General features: G+C 36.9%; 2 protein-coding genes across 2 annotated transcripts; one reads left to right on the forward strand and one right to left on the reverse strand.

Annotated features, from left to right (window-relative positions):
• Window positions 1-1816: 1816 nt before the first annotated feature.
• Window positions 1817-2125, reverse strand: LOC108688408. Its single transcript, XM_018194651.1, has one exon. The coding sequence runs from the start codon at window positions 2123-2125 to the stop codon at window positions 1817-1819; it is 309 nt and encodes a 102-aa protein (XP_018050140.1).
• A 13148-nt stretch (window positions 2126-15273) lies between these two features.
• On the forward strand, window positions 15274-15769 carry LOC108688409. Its single transcript, XM_018194652.1, has 2 exons — window positions 15274-15477; window positions 15590-15769. Exons 1-2 carry the CDS (start codon window positions 15274-15276, stop codon window positions 15767-15769), a joined length of 384 nt encoding a protein of 127 aa, XP_018050141.1.
• Window positions 15770-16027: the final 258 nt, after the last annotated feature.

Below are 16027 nucleotides of genomic sequence, written 5' to 3' on the forward strand. Positions count from 1 at the left end.
GAACCAAAATCTGTCGAAACTAGAGGAAATAGAAAAAGAAAAATAAATTGTTGGCAATTTCAGTAGATTATAAAAATATTGATTAAATGTAAAATTATTTAATGCAAAAAAATATTTATTTCTATTAATTTGAATATTTCTATTAATTTGAATATTTGAAAACATATAAAATAGAAAAAGAGAAAGGAAGAAAAAAGGATTAGAAAAGGTAAGATATAATTTATAATTATTATTAAATTTAAGACAGCTTTGATTATCTTCATAAATCGTATTGACCCACACGCTATTTGCTGTATGCCGCTTAATAATCATTTAAACCAAACAACTTCTTTGCACGCTTCTGATAGTGCAATGAACTCCGCTTCCATGGTGGAAAATGCTTTTATTTTTCTCAAACAACTTCTCCAGAGGGACATCCCCTCTGGGATAATACAAGATATAAGCTAAGCCGCACGCATAAGTTATATACTACTGTGATAAAAAAATAAGGTGAAATTGTTTATAATTTTTAAAATCTTTATTTATTCTTCTAAATCTATTTCATCGCCTTCAAAGTACTTCCCTCTGGATACAATACACTTTTGCCAACGTTTTTTTCCAATCCTCGAAACAATTGTTAAAGTTGATTTTCGGAATGACCTTCAAAACGCGCAGCGATTCGGTTTTTATCTCCTCCAATCGTGTCGAAACGGTATCCCCGGAGCGGTCTCTTGAGCTTAGGGAATAGCCAGAAGTCACACGGTGCTAAATCAGGCGAATACGGTGGTTATAGAACGATATGAGTTGAATTTTTGGCGAAATGATCTCGAAGAATCAATGCAGTGTGAGATGGTGCATTATCGTGGTGCAAAAACCAAGAATTGTCTGCCCATAATTCTGATCTCTTTTTGCGAATAGCTTCACGTAAACGTTGCATAACGCTCAAATAATATTCCTTGTTAATACTTTGGCTCGGCACTAGGAATTCATAATGCACTACATCATGATAATCGAAGAAAACTGTTAACATGACCTTGATTTTTAAACGACTCTGGTGCGATCTTTTCGGTCTTGACTCATCTTTTGCACGGTATTGGCTTGATTGGTCGGTTGTTTTCGGGTCGAATGCATAGATCCAAGTCTCATCTCCAGTTATTATGCATTCCATCTTATCCTGATATTCAGAAAGCATTGTTTCACAGACTTTAACGCGACGCTGTATTTCCAAAAAATTGAGTGTTATTGACACCAAACGAGATTTCACTTTTTTCAGGCACAAAACATCTTTCAAAATAGTCTGGACTGATCCAAATGAAATGTTAACAGTATCAGCGAGGTCTCTATTTGTCGATCGATGATTTTTGAACATCAAATCTTTCATTCACGTGTTGTTCATCATGATGAGTTGATGTTAATGGTCATCCAGAGCGATTTTCGTCTTCAACGCTTTCTCTGCCTTCTTTGAATTGTTTATATCTTGTAAACATTTTTTTGTGACATAGCCTGGTCACAGGCCGAAGGCCTTTTGCAACATTCTCAATGTTTCTGCAGCAGAAATTTCATTCCGCAAACAAAATTTAATGCAACTTCTTTGCTCAACAAAATTAGACATTGTAAAAATCGCTAAATTAACTTTTTGTTGTTCCACGCGTAACTATTAGACAAATGCAGGTATTGACATGAAGTTTGGCACAGATGTCACAGTGCTGCCTAAAAAAAAGATTTGTCAGAATCGAAGAGCGCGAGTATTTTAAATTAAAAATTTCTTTTTGATCACAATAGTACGAGGTGTGTTAAAAAAAAAGATGACTTTTTATTTTTCTCGAAAAATATTTATTTATTCATCACTATCTATTTTGTCCCCTTCAAAGTAATCCCCCTCAGATATTATACACTTGTGCCAGCGCTTTTTCCATTCCTCGAAGCACTTCTGATATGCGCTTTTTGATATGGCTTTGAGCTCTTCCAGCGATGTGGTTTTTATCTCCTCAATCGTGGCAAATCTCCGTCCTTTCATGGATCTTTTCAGTTTTGGGAACAAGAAAAAGTCGCAGAGGACCGAGGCATGATTATGATGTTGTTTTTGGCCAAAAAAATTACGAACAAGCAACGACGTGTGAGCTGGCGCATTATCGTGGTGCAACATCCATGACTAGTTGTTCCACAATTCCGGGCGTTTTTTTCGTATTGCTTCACGCAAACGGCGCATAACTTCAAGGTAATATTCCTTAATGACCGTACCTTGTGGCAAGAACTTACGATGCACCGCGCCATTGTAATCGAAGAAAACAGTGAACAAAACCTTCACACTTGACCTAACTTGGCGTGCTTTTTTCGGTCTTGACTCTTCTGGCCGCTTCCATTGGGATGATTGGGCTTTGATTTCGACGTCATAACCACATACCCATGTTTCGTCACCAGTTATGATCCTTTTGAGCAAATCTGGATTGTCGTTGACGTCATTCAAGCTCCTGAGCGACGCTTATGCGACAGTTCTTTTGGTTAAAATTTAGCAATTTCGGAACAAACTTCGCTGCACGTTTCATGCCCAAAACATCCGAAAAAATTGCATGGCATGCCACAGTGACAGAGCACATGAGGTAAGGTTTCCGCCTCATCGCATCGCCGACAGCTTGTCATTAGCCTCCCAACGTCGTGTGCCAAAGGAGAACATCCAATCGGGCCTTATGAATGAAGCGTCAATCAGCAAAGCGTGTGAAGTTGCCGCCATGAATGAAGTGATTGCTCACCCGATTTTGCGACGACACCTTGAAGACCTTACCCAGGCTTGTTAAACAACCTACTTGTTGCATAGTGCTCTGCATAGTGCTCTGCTACAGCTGAGCGCAATCGATTCACTGACCGCACGACGCGTCAGGCGGAATTTTGATCGCTGCCCACCTGGGCTCTCAACATTCCAATGTCATCTCCTCCGTGGCCTCGACTCGTCACCAGGGACAATCTTTGCACGCTACCGCTAGTGCAATGAACTCCGCTTCCATGGTGGAAAGTGCTAACTTTTATTTTTCTCAAATGACTTCCCCAGAGGGACATCCCCTCTGGGATAATACAAATCAAGCGGCTAAGCCGCGCGCCGAAATAAATATATATTCATTGCGGGGGACAGAGGCCCCCCGCATGGGCAATACAAGTAATAGGCTGAGGAGCAAGCCCCCCAGCCTGCGCAAAAATATCACAGTGTTTCATCTCCCCAGCACGCATGCTGAGGAGACTACGTTATTACAGTATGCTCCTCCGGGATATCACAGTAGTGTCGTCAGGTAAAAAGGAGGAACGCGCGCAGCAATCGATATATATAAATGACTAAAATCGCGCACATCCACACTCGTCTAAAAAATATAAAATTTGTTATCGCGGCATTCACAGTCAGGGCCCCACAACACGAAAATAAAAGAAAAATAAAAAAGTAGAAGGCTAAAAAAAAAGAAAGAAAGAAGATAGAGGAAAAATATAAATAAGAAAAGAAAAAAGAGAAGAGAAGAAATAACAATACTATTACAACAATAAAAGATACTATGCAGTAAATATACATTAAAAAATAAATAAATAAAACCAGCAGAGGGGGGTCCAACAGTCAAAAAATCATGTAAAAAAATAAAGAATAAAAATAAAACATAGAAAATATAAAATAGTTGGACATTGGGGCCACTCTCTCCTGCTTGGTTTAAAAAAGGGGGGGCCGAGACGAGAACAAAATAAATTACGCGACATCCGCAACATACGACACGCGACGCGCCGCATCCTGTCCGTCGTTATCTTCGGCGGGCCAGCGTCGACGAACCGCTCTCGGCGATGTCGCGAGGGCATCCCCAGAGGGACGGGAAGGAGCCAGGTACTGGCGAACTGCCGGACATATGCTCCACATATATGTCGCGTGACCAGCGAATGGTATCCGAGACGATGAGGCGTCGCATCATCGCTGCGTACTGATTGCCAACCCGCAGCAGTCTCAGCACCGCCTCATTCCTCGGATCCCACGAGCCGAGAGCGCCGACGACGAAAGCCGTCACAACGACACGATACCCCCGCCGCTGTAGCTTCTCTGCCAGGGACGAGTATTTGGCTATTTTCCTCGTCCTGGCGTCCTCGAAAGCGGTTCAGCGGTTTTCAAAGGGCACCGTGACGTCGCAATTGACGACATTTTTGGAGGGCTCGTGCCTGATCATGAGATCAGGTCTCAGCGCCTCCAATTCGCCGCCAACGTCCACCCGCCGATTAACTCGCACTACCCCTGGAAGGCGAGTAGCCCTCCAGAGACGGTGCAGGACAGCGTCGTGCCTCCGCTGTATTGCGGCAGAATGGATACCGCAGTGGCAGAGCACATGAGGTAAGGTCTCCGATACCTCACCGCACCGCCGACAGCGCTTGTCGTTGACCTCCCAACGTCGCGCTCCGTTGAGAGGGAGAATGTCTAGACGGGCCTTATGTATGAAATGTCAGTCGGCGAAGCGTGTGAAGCTGCCGCCACGGATGAAGTGATTGCTCACCCGATTCTGCGACGACACTTTGAAGATCTTACCTAGGCTTGTTAAACAACCTACTTGTTGCATAGTGCTCTGCTACAGCTGAGCGCAATCGATTCACTGACTGCACGCGTCAAGCGGAATCTTGATCGCTGCCCACCTGGGCTCTCAACATTCCAATGTCGTCTCCTCGACTCGTCGCCAGGGACAATCTTTGCACGCTACCGCTAGTACAATGAACTCCGCTTCCATGGTGGAAAGTGCTACTACACTTTGCTTGTGGCTTACCCAGATGACCAATCCTCCGTTAACGAAGAAGGTATAACCACTGTTGGATTTTCTGTCCGCTTTATTCTCTGTTCAATTTGCATCTGAATATCTCCACAGCAACTTGTTCGTTCCTGTCATTCTCGAGTGTCAATTTACTATTTTTTTTTTAATCTTTTTTCTTTTTCCTTCATCTTTTTCTTCTATTTTATAGATTTCATGCAATGAAATATGCAAATTAATAGAAGTAAGTATTTTTTTGCATTAAATCATTTCATCACATTTAATCAATATTTTTATGACCTACTTCTATTGGAATTGCCAATTGGCATTTATTTTTCTGTTTTTTAGTTTCTTTAATTTCTATAGTGGATTGAAATATTGGAGATTCCTTCATTTCTAAAATCTTCTGCAAACAAGGAATAATTCCAATTATAATACATATTTTCAGTACTGGAAGTGAATCTTGAAATAAATGCTTAGTATGATTAATATTTAAAAACAATATTTAATTTAAAATCGATAATTGAATTTAACTTCCGACAATTGTTTCTGTCAGATTCGGTCGTCTTTTGTATAAAAGTTTCATTAGAAATGAAGGAACCTTCAATATTCCAATCCACTATAGAAATTAAAGAAACTAAAAACAGAAAAATAAATTGCCAATTGGCAAGGAGGTCATAAAAATATTAAATATTAAATGATTTAATGCAAAAAAATTTCTATTAATTTGCATATTTCATTGCAGAATACCTATGAAATAGAAGAAAAAGATGGAGGAAAAAGAAAAAAGATTAAAAAAGAAATGGTAAATTGACACTCGGAAATGACAGAAACACAAACGATTGTTATGGGATATTCGGATGCAAATTGGGCAAAAGATAAAGCGGACAGAAAATTCAACAGTGGTTATACCTTCTTCGTTAACGGAGGATTGGTCAGCTGCCGCAAGCAAAGTGTACATTAACGATTATTAAGCGACATGCAGCAAACGGTATGTGAGCCAATATAGATTTACGAAGACAATTGAAGCTTTAAATTTGTGGAAATTGAAAGATTGACAAATCAAAATAAATACATCGATACGAAGGAGGTCAAATTTGTAAGAAATTACGATAATCAAGAAATCGTTGCCTGTAAATACTGCCCAACTGAAAAAATGATTGCTGATCTGTTAACAAAGTCATTGACAGCTCAAAGATTAGAGAAACTTAGGAGTCTAGTTGTTCTAACTCAATAAAATGAGGAAGAGTTGGACAATGTTAGATTAAGCATTTTATTGGTTTAAGTAAAAGATCTTATCAGCATATGATTGTCGGTAATGTAGGTGTAGCGCTGCAGAGTATATGCTTTTCATGGTTCAGTGTATGTTTTTTTATGTATGCACACTTCTGTTTTACTGTATAATAATAAAAACATCTTCGTGTATGTTTCGTGTTATTAGCTAAAATTGATTCATGTGTATTTTATTACATACACTAAAGAACTGCCAATATATATTATATAAAGTTTTTTTAAAATATACTAGAATAACTTTGCCGAATAATCAATAGCCATGATGAATGAATATTTAGAGAGAATGCTCTGAATGTGTCCTAATACTCGTACAATTTCAGGTGTTAAGGCATATCTGTCATCATCTGTACAATATTGATAAAATTAGGTCCATTCAATGCGCTTTTGTACAAAAAATGACCGAATCTGACAGAAACATTCGTCGGAAGTTAAATTCAATTATTGATTTTAAATTAAATATTTTTAAATATTAATATCATTATTAAGCATGTATTTCAAGATTCACTTCCAGTTTTCACTGAAAATCTGTAGTATAATTGGAATTATTCCTTGTTTGCGGAACATTTTAGAAATGAAGGAATCTACCAGAATCTATTGTCGAAACTAGAGGAAATAGAAAAAGAAAAATAAATTGCCAGTTGGCAATTTCAGTGGAAGGAGATCATAAAAATATTGATTAAATGTAAAATGATTTAATGCAAAAAGATACTTATTTCTAATAATTTGTATATTTCATTGCAGGATACGAAATGGAAAAAGAAGAAAGAAAAGAAAAAAAGGATTAGAAAAGAAATGGTAAGATAATAAATTAAAAAAATTGTTCACCCTTTTTATCTATTCTTTTTTGTCATAAGTTTATATTAATAACAATATTATTAATTCATTAACTATACTATTAATAGTATTAATTCATATCCAAGGGGGCACACTCTAGTGGCATAACACACACAATTATAAAAATATTTATACGACTTTTTCAAGAACTTTGTAACTTTTTTTACAACCATATTGCAACTTAAAAGTGCAGGTAGTAACGTCGTTGAAATGTTTATATCAATTAAGTGAGAAACCTATACAACTGATTTCTATTGGAAACTGTTCCATCCGCGATCGGAACAGTTGCCCGCAAAATTTAACGTTCGTTTTAAAGTATTGGGTCCGGAAAGTTCGTTCCGACTAACTATATAAGTTAATAAATTTAAATTTTTTGCGTTTCAATTTTTCTTCAACATCGGCACGAACTTTCCGGACAACCCAATATTTATACGACAAATACGAATAAATGCGGAAACTAAATACTAAATAAAAAAATATTGAAGAGCAATCATTGTAACTGGAAGAGTAATTATTGTTATTAGCTAACTTTAATAAATTAATTTAAAAAAGTCAACATTTATTTATTTATTATTTATAAATGTTTCCTTCTTATTTCCATTTATAACGAAAGTCATAACTTTTCCAATAGTTGAAGACTTCGAATACCGAAGTAATCACTAAGTAAACTTAATGGCAAAAAAGTTTGATTGTTTGTTGTCACAAACTTGAAAGATATACAATATATTTTATTAATCACATTAAAAAAAACTAGTAATATAACTTTTTGCAACAAACCGTTAATAGTCATAAAATAATGTCTCAATGACCGTCTTAAGGGGATAGTGAAGCGATAGCCGAGCTTGATCGAAATCGATAATATAGATTTTCTGAAACTTACGTTTGTGACGCTTACGCCTTCCGAGTGTCTTACAGCGCATTAGTCTTGAAGCCAATCGCATGCCTCCTCTTTCTATCACATAACTCCTACTCACTCTAAAGTGCGTTCAAATATGCGACAAACTTAAATAATATCGCGTTGTAACATATATACACTGTTAATACTAAAAATCTGCAATATATGTAATATGAAGTACAAATTTTTGAAATACTTATAGTATTCGCATGGCTGTAATAGCATTTGTTCTTACATCAACATATTAGATAGATATATGATACTAGATTAGTTAGATATATGATATATATTCGTCATTCTTCTGTCATACATATGCGCAAGCGTGCGCGCGTGTCCTGTAAAAATCAATTAAGTGAAATGTATGCAAGATCTTCATTTTATTGCAAAGTCAATTTGCAAAGTCGATTTCAAAGATTGTTACAATTACCTGGAAGAATAACATTTATGATGGACAACTCTATCAAAAATGGACACTACTGATTTTCTTCGAAATTCTAATAATATTTCTTTCACGTGATATACAGATGGCATATCAGTTTTTAAATCATCAAAAATAAGTATTTGTATTTTAATATTAACAAATTTTCTTTTGAAGATAAAAAGAAAAAGAGAAAATACTTTCCTTCTTGATTACTGTATACAATGATAAAAAATCTCAAATAAATACATTCTAGTATAAATTTATGAAGACTTTAAAGGAAATCGCTGAAGGCATTGAAATCAAAGTAACAACAATTATATTATTGTAAAAGATGAGTTATTAATAGAAACTTGTGATCTTCCTGCAAAATGTGAATGTTTAAATTTCGTTCAATTTAATGGTTCATTTATGTTTGTCATGTCATTTATGTTTGTGTAAAGGTGAAAATAGGGATTAGTTTTCGTCCTATAACAAACTCATCCATCTCTTGGCATGGATGGATAGATTTTTCACTAACGAAAAATAATAGATAAAAAAAGAACGTTGAAGGAAAATAATTCCAAAACGCGTAACACACTTAAAACAGCCAATTTACCGGAAGATCGTAAAAAACGTCAATGTTTACAGATATAAAAGCAGCTAAAATTAAGCTATTTGAGCATTTACAATGCTGTATGTCTAATTCCGTATCCAAGAATAAATTATCATCTTTTAAAACGATGAAAAATGAAAATAATTTATATATTCTAAAAACTTAAAAGATTTTTAATCGAGAGAACGATTACGATTTTTGGTCCCATTCTTTTGCCAAACGATGATGATATCATTTATCTTGTTAGTTCGAAAATACCGGGTCGGTATTCTACGAATTCACGTGGGGACACATATAATTATGACAAATCTACGTGAAAGATTTTGGATCATTTTGCTTTGTAAAATAAAAGAATCAGTTATAGCAAACTGCGTAATTTGTAAAACACAAAAGGCAAAACATGGAACACACGGAACAACACATGGAAAGTATCCCTCCTTTACCACTCAATTAGATTCGTGCAGTAATTTCCGAAGTGATTGGAATAGATTTCGTGGGGGGGGGGGGAAGGGGGAGGGATGGATCTACATTTTTACATGTGCGGTACAGGACGGTACATTTTGAAGTAGCATCGATGCTATCCACACAGGGCTCCCTAGAATGTTTAGATTTGTAATGAGGCGCGGAGACGTCCTTGTATCATATACAGACAACGGGACTAATTTTACGGGTGCGGCTAACGTTCTGAGATTAGAGGAAAATTAGTAAACATAATTCAACAGTACAAATTGAATGACATTTTAACCTATCAGCAGCACTATGATGAGGTGGGGAAGATTGATAGGAATTTTGAAGACGCTGCTTCGGAACATCTTAGGCAAAGCGAATCTTTTTTGCGAAAATTTGCATATTATTGTTTGTGATGCAGAAATGATAATCAACAGCCGCCCACTTACTTATATATCAGAAGATCCGATTTAAAACCTTTGTCACCGATATTCCTCCAAAACATTCACGAGTATGGGGTTTCAGATTGCGACATGCTTTATCGAGCAAAACTAAACACAAAACTCAAACACCGGCAGAAGTTTTTTGAAGATATTCGAAAGAGATTTCGTACGGAGTATCTGAGTCAACTGCTAATGAAAAATGGAAAAAAAGAAACTCGTAAGATCAAATTGGGGATGTCGTTTTGATTGATGATACACACAGATGTATAGACTAGTTTCTTGCGCGCGTAGTAGACGTAATTCTAGATCGAGATGATCAAGAAAGAGTTTTGAAAACTAAAAGTGGCATATGTAAAAGGCCAATACAAAGAATTTACCCGTTAGAAATCCCAAAAGAAGAATCAGAAGTTGTAAGCGATTTATGCGGCAAAGCACAGTGCGAAGAGATCAATAATCAGATAAAGGGGAACAATCTAATTCTAAGAATATGTTCCCTTAGTTTGTAAGCAGCAAACAGGCGACCCGAAGCATACCTCCACCCGGACTGAACGTGTGATGAAAAGACCTAATCGTTTTAAGTGTCAGTTGTAAGTTACATACTTCATTTTATTTCGAAGTAATCCTGCGCTAATCATTTTGTAATCCGACAAATATTCCGTCTAAATATTTTCTTTTCTTGGGAGGGGAGGATGGCCGGTAAAAAACCGATCTGTCCGGGTGTAATTCCCGAAGAACCGTGGCGCTTTTAGCGCGAAGGCGAATAGAGGAACGTATTGTGAAACGTGCGAGAAAAATAAAGTTCGCATCAGTATGAAATACCTTTGGCACTCATCATTAAGAATCTGCCTCCGAGTTCAACAAAACAATTATATGATAAATTTATAGATGACATATTATATGATTTTAAATTCATATTATATTAAATGTTTTTTTTCTTCATCTGTTGCAGAAATCATTCGATTTTAATAATTTTCAAAAAAATGGTCTTACGAAGTAAGTAATCAGTAAATATTTTTTCCTATTATTCTAATGTTTTCAATTTATAAGGTATTATTCCTTTTGCATAATGTGACTTGTATAATACTAGTTACGCAATTACGTAAACTTTCAAAAGTTAATTGCTGCAATAAAATTTTCGGAACCTTCTTCTATTTTTAAGTACGTATATTTATAAACGATAAACCTTTCATAGCTAAATCTTCGTGATAATATTTTTTGTGTAATTTTACATACATTTCCAAGTTCATTATACTGTATGTATACCATAAATATTCAGTCTTAAATATATCTCGAAAAACTATCATCCATCCTAAAACTATTCAGTAAACTATTCAGTAACTTGATTTATTGTCCAAAAACTGCTTTTTTTATTAATTAAGAATTTATTACTTAAATGTGGAAACATTTTAAACATTTATATCATTCATTAAACATTTATTTAACATTTTTAAACATTTATTTATAACATTTTAAAAATTATTTAAATGTTTTTATATTTATTTATTTATATATTTCAACATTTATTGCGTATATTATTTATATTTAAATATTTATTTCATTTAATAAATACAAAATGTTATTTGCTAAATCGCAAGTTACCCAAGTTCAAACATAATAACCACTTTCCGCCGATTCATTAGTTAATCTATTTCGATGTTTTCTTATTATAAGTGAAACCCTCAAAAACAAACATTCAGCTGGAACAAAAGTTGCAGGGCTAACTAAAAAATCTCTAGCCATGCGAGATAAGTTTGGATAGGTTTTTGCATGCCTGCACCATCATAATTTATCTTCGTTCGCGTAAGCACGTTCTGCAGAATAATAATTATCAATTTCTTGTTTCCAGCATTGATTATGTTGATATGGACTAATATCTTTAATAAAAATACTCCATATTTTAAACAAACTGTTCAATTGTATTGAATCCTTATCAGATGATATATTTTCATTATTTGATTTTCAATTTATCAATTAGAATTGTACCATTAACATGTTATCTAATTCATCCTTATTCCAATAGTGCTCTTTATAAATTTCCTGAAATTTTTTTCAACGAAGCATTAGCCATTTCTTTTCCCCACTCAATAAGTTGAAAAGTCTTTTTTTATATTATGGATCAAGAATAAAAACAATGCAGTATATGTACAATTCATTTTTCTATAATGTTTTACAAGTTTATCTCGGCTAGTAACTAGTACTTCTTGAAAATTATAATGTATATGAGAAAGATTATTTTCTTCGTTGTATTTTCCAATTGCTTTATCGATTTTATCTAATAACATATTATCACGGCGAGGGGCAATGTAACATACTTTTCTCCGCCAGAATCGGATAATTGTTTGAACAGGCAGAGATATTGAAAATTTTTCATAATATTAGTAGCATAACAAGGCGGGTTCTAAGCCAAGGGGCTAGAGGAGAGCGCGGGGCGCGAGGGGTATTCGTAGGCGCGGGGAAGGAGGAGGAGGGCACGGGAAGTCCACGGAGCTATCGGTGTTTATAATGATACGTGCCGCCATGTTGTGGCATCACGTATCACTGGGGATTGTCACCCCATCCCGCCGCCGCCACCCCGCCACACCCTGCAGCCGCTACCCCACCGCCGCCGCGTTCAACCCAAAATGCGTTTTCGGGCCGCCGCAAATCCCGCGTCCACCCCAAAATACGTTTTTGGGCCGTTGATGCCGCAGACCCCACGACTACCTAAAATCGCGATATTATAACGCGAACAAGATGTTTTGTCTAGGTGACACATCATTGATTGTTGTGTTCTCATAGTTCTTTTTTCCAAGGTCAGAAGCATCAATAAAGATACTTATCTAGGAAGAATCGTGAGATCGGTGACACGTCGCGATACATTAAGAGAGAAACACCGATAACGAAATTTTTTTCTAAGAAGAGATCGGTGACACTACTGCGATAGGGATGATACCCAATAGGGATGATAGATAAAGGGACAAAGAAGTCACAAATGGAATATATAATGGGATCATAAGCGCGCATCTCAGTTGGCGCCTTTAAAGATTACCGAATCGCAATAAGTATAATGCAAAAAGTATGGTTGACCATCGTGCAGACGTTGAGGACATGGATGGTGTGAATGCAGGCAAGTTATTTGAAGCAATGGAAATGGAATTTGAGAACATAATGGACGATGTAGAAGTCGAGAATATCAGAAACGTTGAGAACACAGCTAACGTAGCCGAGTATATTAGAAACGTGAATCCGGAACAGTTCACGAATATCAGAGACGAAGTGTTCGAAGTACTCGAAAAAATGGAAGGAGACTTTGAGAATATAATGGACCAAGAGTCATCTGAAAGAAATGCTATCCGACGATGGATGTGCTAATGATATGAGCGAGTATGAAATCGATCGCGTAGAAAAATTTGTACATCCTTCGGAAATCCGTACGTTGAATGCTCGTACTAAACACTAAGTGATCCACAATTATTATACAACGGGTAGTGCTTTAAATGTATGCACAACATGCATTATTTATTTATTTATGTAGCTGACATTCACGATGTAAGAATGTATCACGTCAGGGAGCATGAGACTGGTTCTTTCGGTAGGCTAGATGACAAGTAGTGCACGAATTGCAGAGAATCTTTGTACAGTATATTCTCGTGCAGCATGTGCCCACTCTGCACACATTAAAAAAGAACTATTGTGAACAGTATTGGAAAATATGTGGGAAGATTATAATATAGACGATGTGCTGTATGTTCTCGATAATCCGCAAAAAGAAACACAGATGTGCGAATATTGCTGGGGCAATTCCTACGCGATCGAGAATTAGGTATACGTGAAAAACATGGAATAGTTATTAAAGAGCCTGTTTGACTGGTCTTTACTCGCGACAGAAAGTATACCTACGGTTACGAGACAAATGTTATGAGGACGATGAGTATGAAAAGAGACATTGGTGGAATAGAAAATGTCAGTGTAATAAAGGACGATTATTATTGGGCGAAGAAAATCGCAAATAAGAGCCAAGGTGCAGGTGCATTAAGATTCCCGCGGATAATGAAAAGTGTGTTGAATTACTGATTATTGATAATATATGGATGAAGTTTCGTGATCGCGATCTTGCACTAAAACTGTTTTTCAATAGATGCGACGAACAATGCTTTGAGCGAGTCGATCCGCAAGAAACATTGCACTCTAAAGAATGGTAGAATCAAGGAGGACATGGCATTGGACAGGCATTTTAAAAATATTATCAAACCTCTGTAGCAGATTGTTGACAGAGCGATAAAGAGACAGTCATGCGACGATAATGCAGCATCTGCCTCCAAGCGTGAAAGAAAAGAGGAGGAAGAGGAGGAGGAGGAGAGAGAGAAAGCGAGCGAAACGTTCGAGCGTTCCGCGACCCCGCATAATCCGATGATCGATCGCACAATCGTGTACAGCTGATAATCTCTACACCGCGTAGCAAAATCGTACCGACGATAGAATCGTTGGACAATGTTTTCGAAAACGACGGAAGACTCGCTAGCGAAAGTTCAAAATTGGTTGCAAACGTTGGAAAGTCGAGAGAGCCGGCTTGGGCCCGCTGGATCAAAAGTACATCGAAACTATCCTGAGGGGAACGCGAGATAAACAGAAGAGCGATATAGATTATGTGTACGGCGTTTACTTATACAAGGATGGATTGATATTTGGCAATAAAGGTTTCGAGGTGGATGATGCGGACAACATAATTATCGATGATATGCGATACGTCGGTACACCTGGTCTTTATGAGTTGATTTTCAAGAGAATTTCTGACGATCTTCTTTATATGGAAGAAGATAACAACAAGTACAAGAGCATGCTGCTAGCGACGCAATAGAGGATACAAGTACAAATACGTGACAATAAATATCGATCACACCCAAGGAACAGAAGAAGAAATCTGGAAAGAGATTACCTCATGCAATGATATTGAATGACAACGCGATTGATTACGCGCATTGGGATGATCCCAACGAACTGGTGAATCTTCTACGATTGTTCGACGCTTCGCACCGAGCGGGCAACAACGATAACGAGATGTTGTCGATCATCGAGGAACTTCGCGAAGCTGGTCTTATTACAAATTAAATCGCGTAGACGAAATGAGTTAGTCGAGTGGTGTCAGTGAAAAAAAAAAATTCTTTTGCTCTGTGTATTACGCGAATCCTGAAAAAGAAATTCAGAAAAGAGAAAAATTAGCTCCGAGAGACGTCGACTCGTCGAGGAATTGCATGCTCTGGCGAGAAGAAATTTTCCGCGAAGGCGCGTCATAACCGAGGATACGACAATCTGTAGCAGATATCGTCGAGATGCATCCGTATTCAGGTTTCAACAGAGACACCACTACATACTTACCGTCATCATGTGTTGAGCAAATACTCGTGGGCCGTACCGCTCAAGAGCAAGGATGGAAGCGAAATGGTTAATGTTATCGCTGAGATAATTCGAGCGAGTGGAAGATGTCTGAAAAATTTATAAACGGATATGGGGAAAGAATTTTACAACGCCGATATGCAGAAAATCTTGAAAAAACACGACGTTAATCACTATTCCATGTATTCGACGTTGAAAGCGTCAGTAGTCGAGCGAATTCAATCGCACGCTCAAAAAGGACAATGGTGGAAGATATTTACACTCAACGGCAATTACAAGTGGATCGACGAGCTACGCGTCTCGTGTCAGATTACAAAGCGCGTAAGCATCGAACTATTGGCATGCGATCTGCTGACGTAACTCCCGCGATCGCCGAAAGACTCTTGGACACGGTATACAGTGCGATAAAGATTGCTAATCCGACAAAATTTAAAGTGGGCGATTCGGTACGCGTGAGCAAGACGATTTTTGAAAAGGGTTACACAACCAAATTGGACCACCGAGGTGTTTACAATCGTTAAGATACAGCGTATCAATCCCGTAACCTATCTACTCAAGGATTATCGCGGAAAATCCGTCACTGGAGCGTTTTACGAGCATGAGTTGCATCGCGCTACTCATCCGGACGTGTATCTCGTGGAGAAAGTACTGCGATGGAAAGGAGATAAGGTGTACGTTAAGTGGTTGGGATTCGATGGATCGCACAATTCATGGATACACAAAAACAATGTCATTTGATAGAATTTTGATTCGTGTGTTTTTATTTCTACATATAAAAAAATATATCAATATAAATATATAAACTTTTTTTTTATTATCCTTTCCATCTTCATTCTGGAATATACAGATATAAATGTACGATACATAAAATATAAAATTGAAATACTAGTAGTATATAAATGTTAAAAACATACGATTATATGAAAGTATAACAATCGTAATACTAATAATAAATGCTATTATATAAAAACATGTTAATAATATTTGTATAAATGT

The sequence above is a fragment of the Atta colombica genome, unplaced genomic scaffold (assembly GCF_001594045.1).
Source record: "Atta colombica isolate Treedump-2 unplaced genomic scaffold, Acol1.0 scaffold233, whole genome shotgun sequence".
In the NCBI taxonomy this organism is placed as follows: Eukaryota; Metazoa; Arthropoda; class Insecta; order Hymenoptera; family Formicidae; genus Atta; species Atta colombica.

Bases quoted from the DNA above. Each gene is read 5' to 3' on its own strand.
- LOC108688408 (XM_018194651.1), bottom strand. From the start codon at position 2,125: ATGTTGCACCACGATAATGCGCCAGCTCACACGTCGTTGCTTGTTCGT.
- LOC108688409 (XM_018194652.1), top strand. From the start codon at position 15,274: ATGGTGGAAGATATTTACACTCAACGGCAATTACAAGTGGATCGACGA. The intron at 15,478-15,589 runs GTACGCGTGAGC...TATCTACTCAAG, and splicing joins AATTTAAAGTGGGCGATTCG to GATTATCGCGGAAAATCCGT.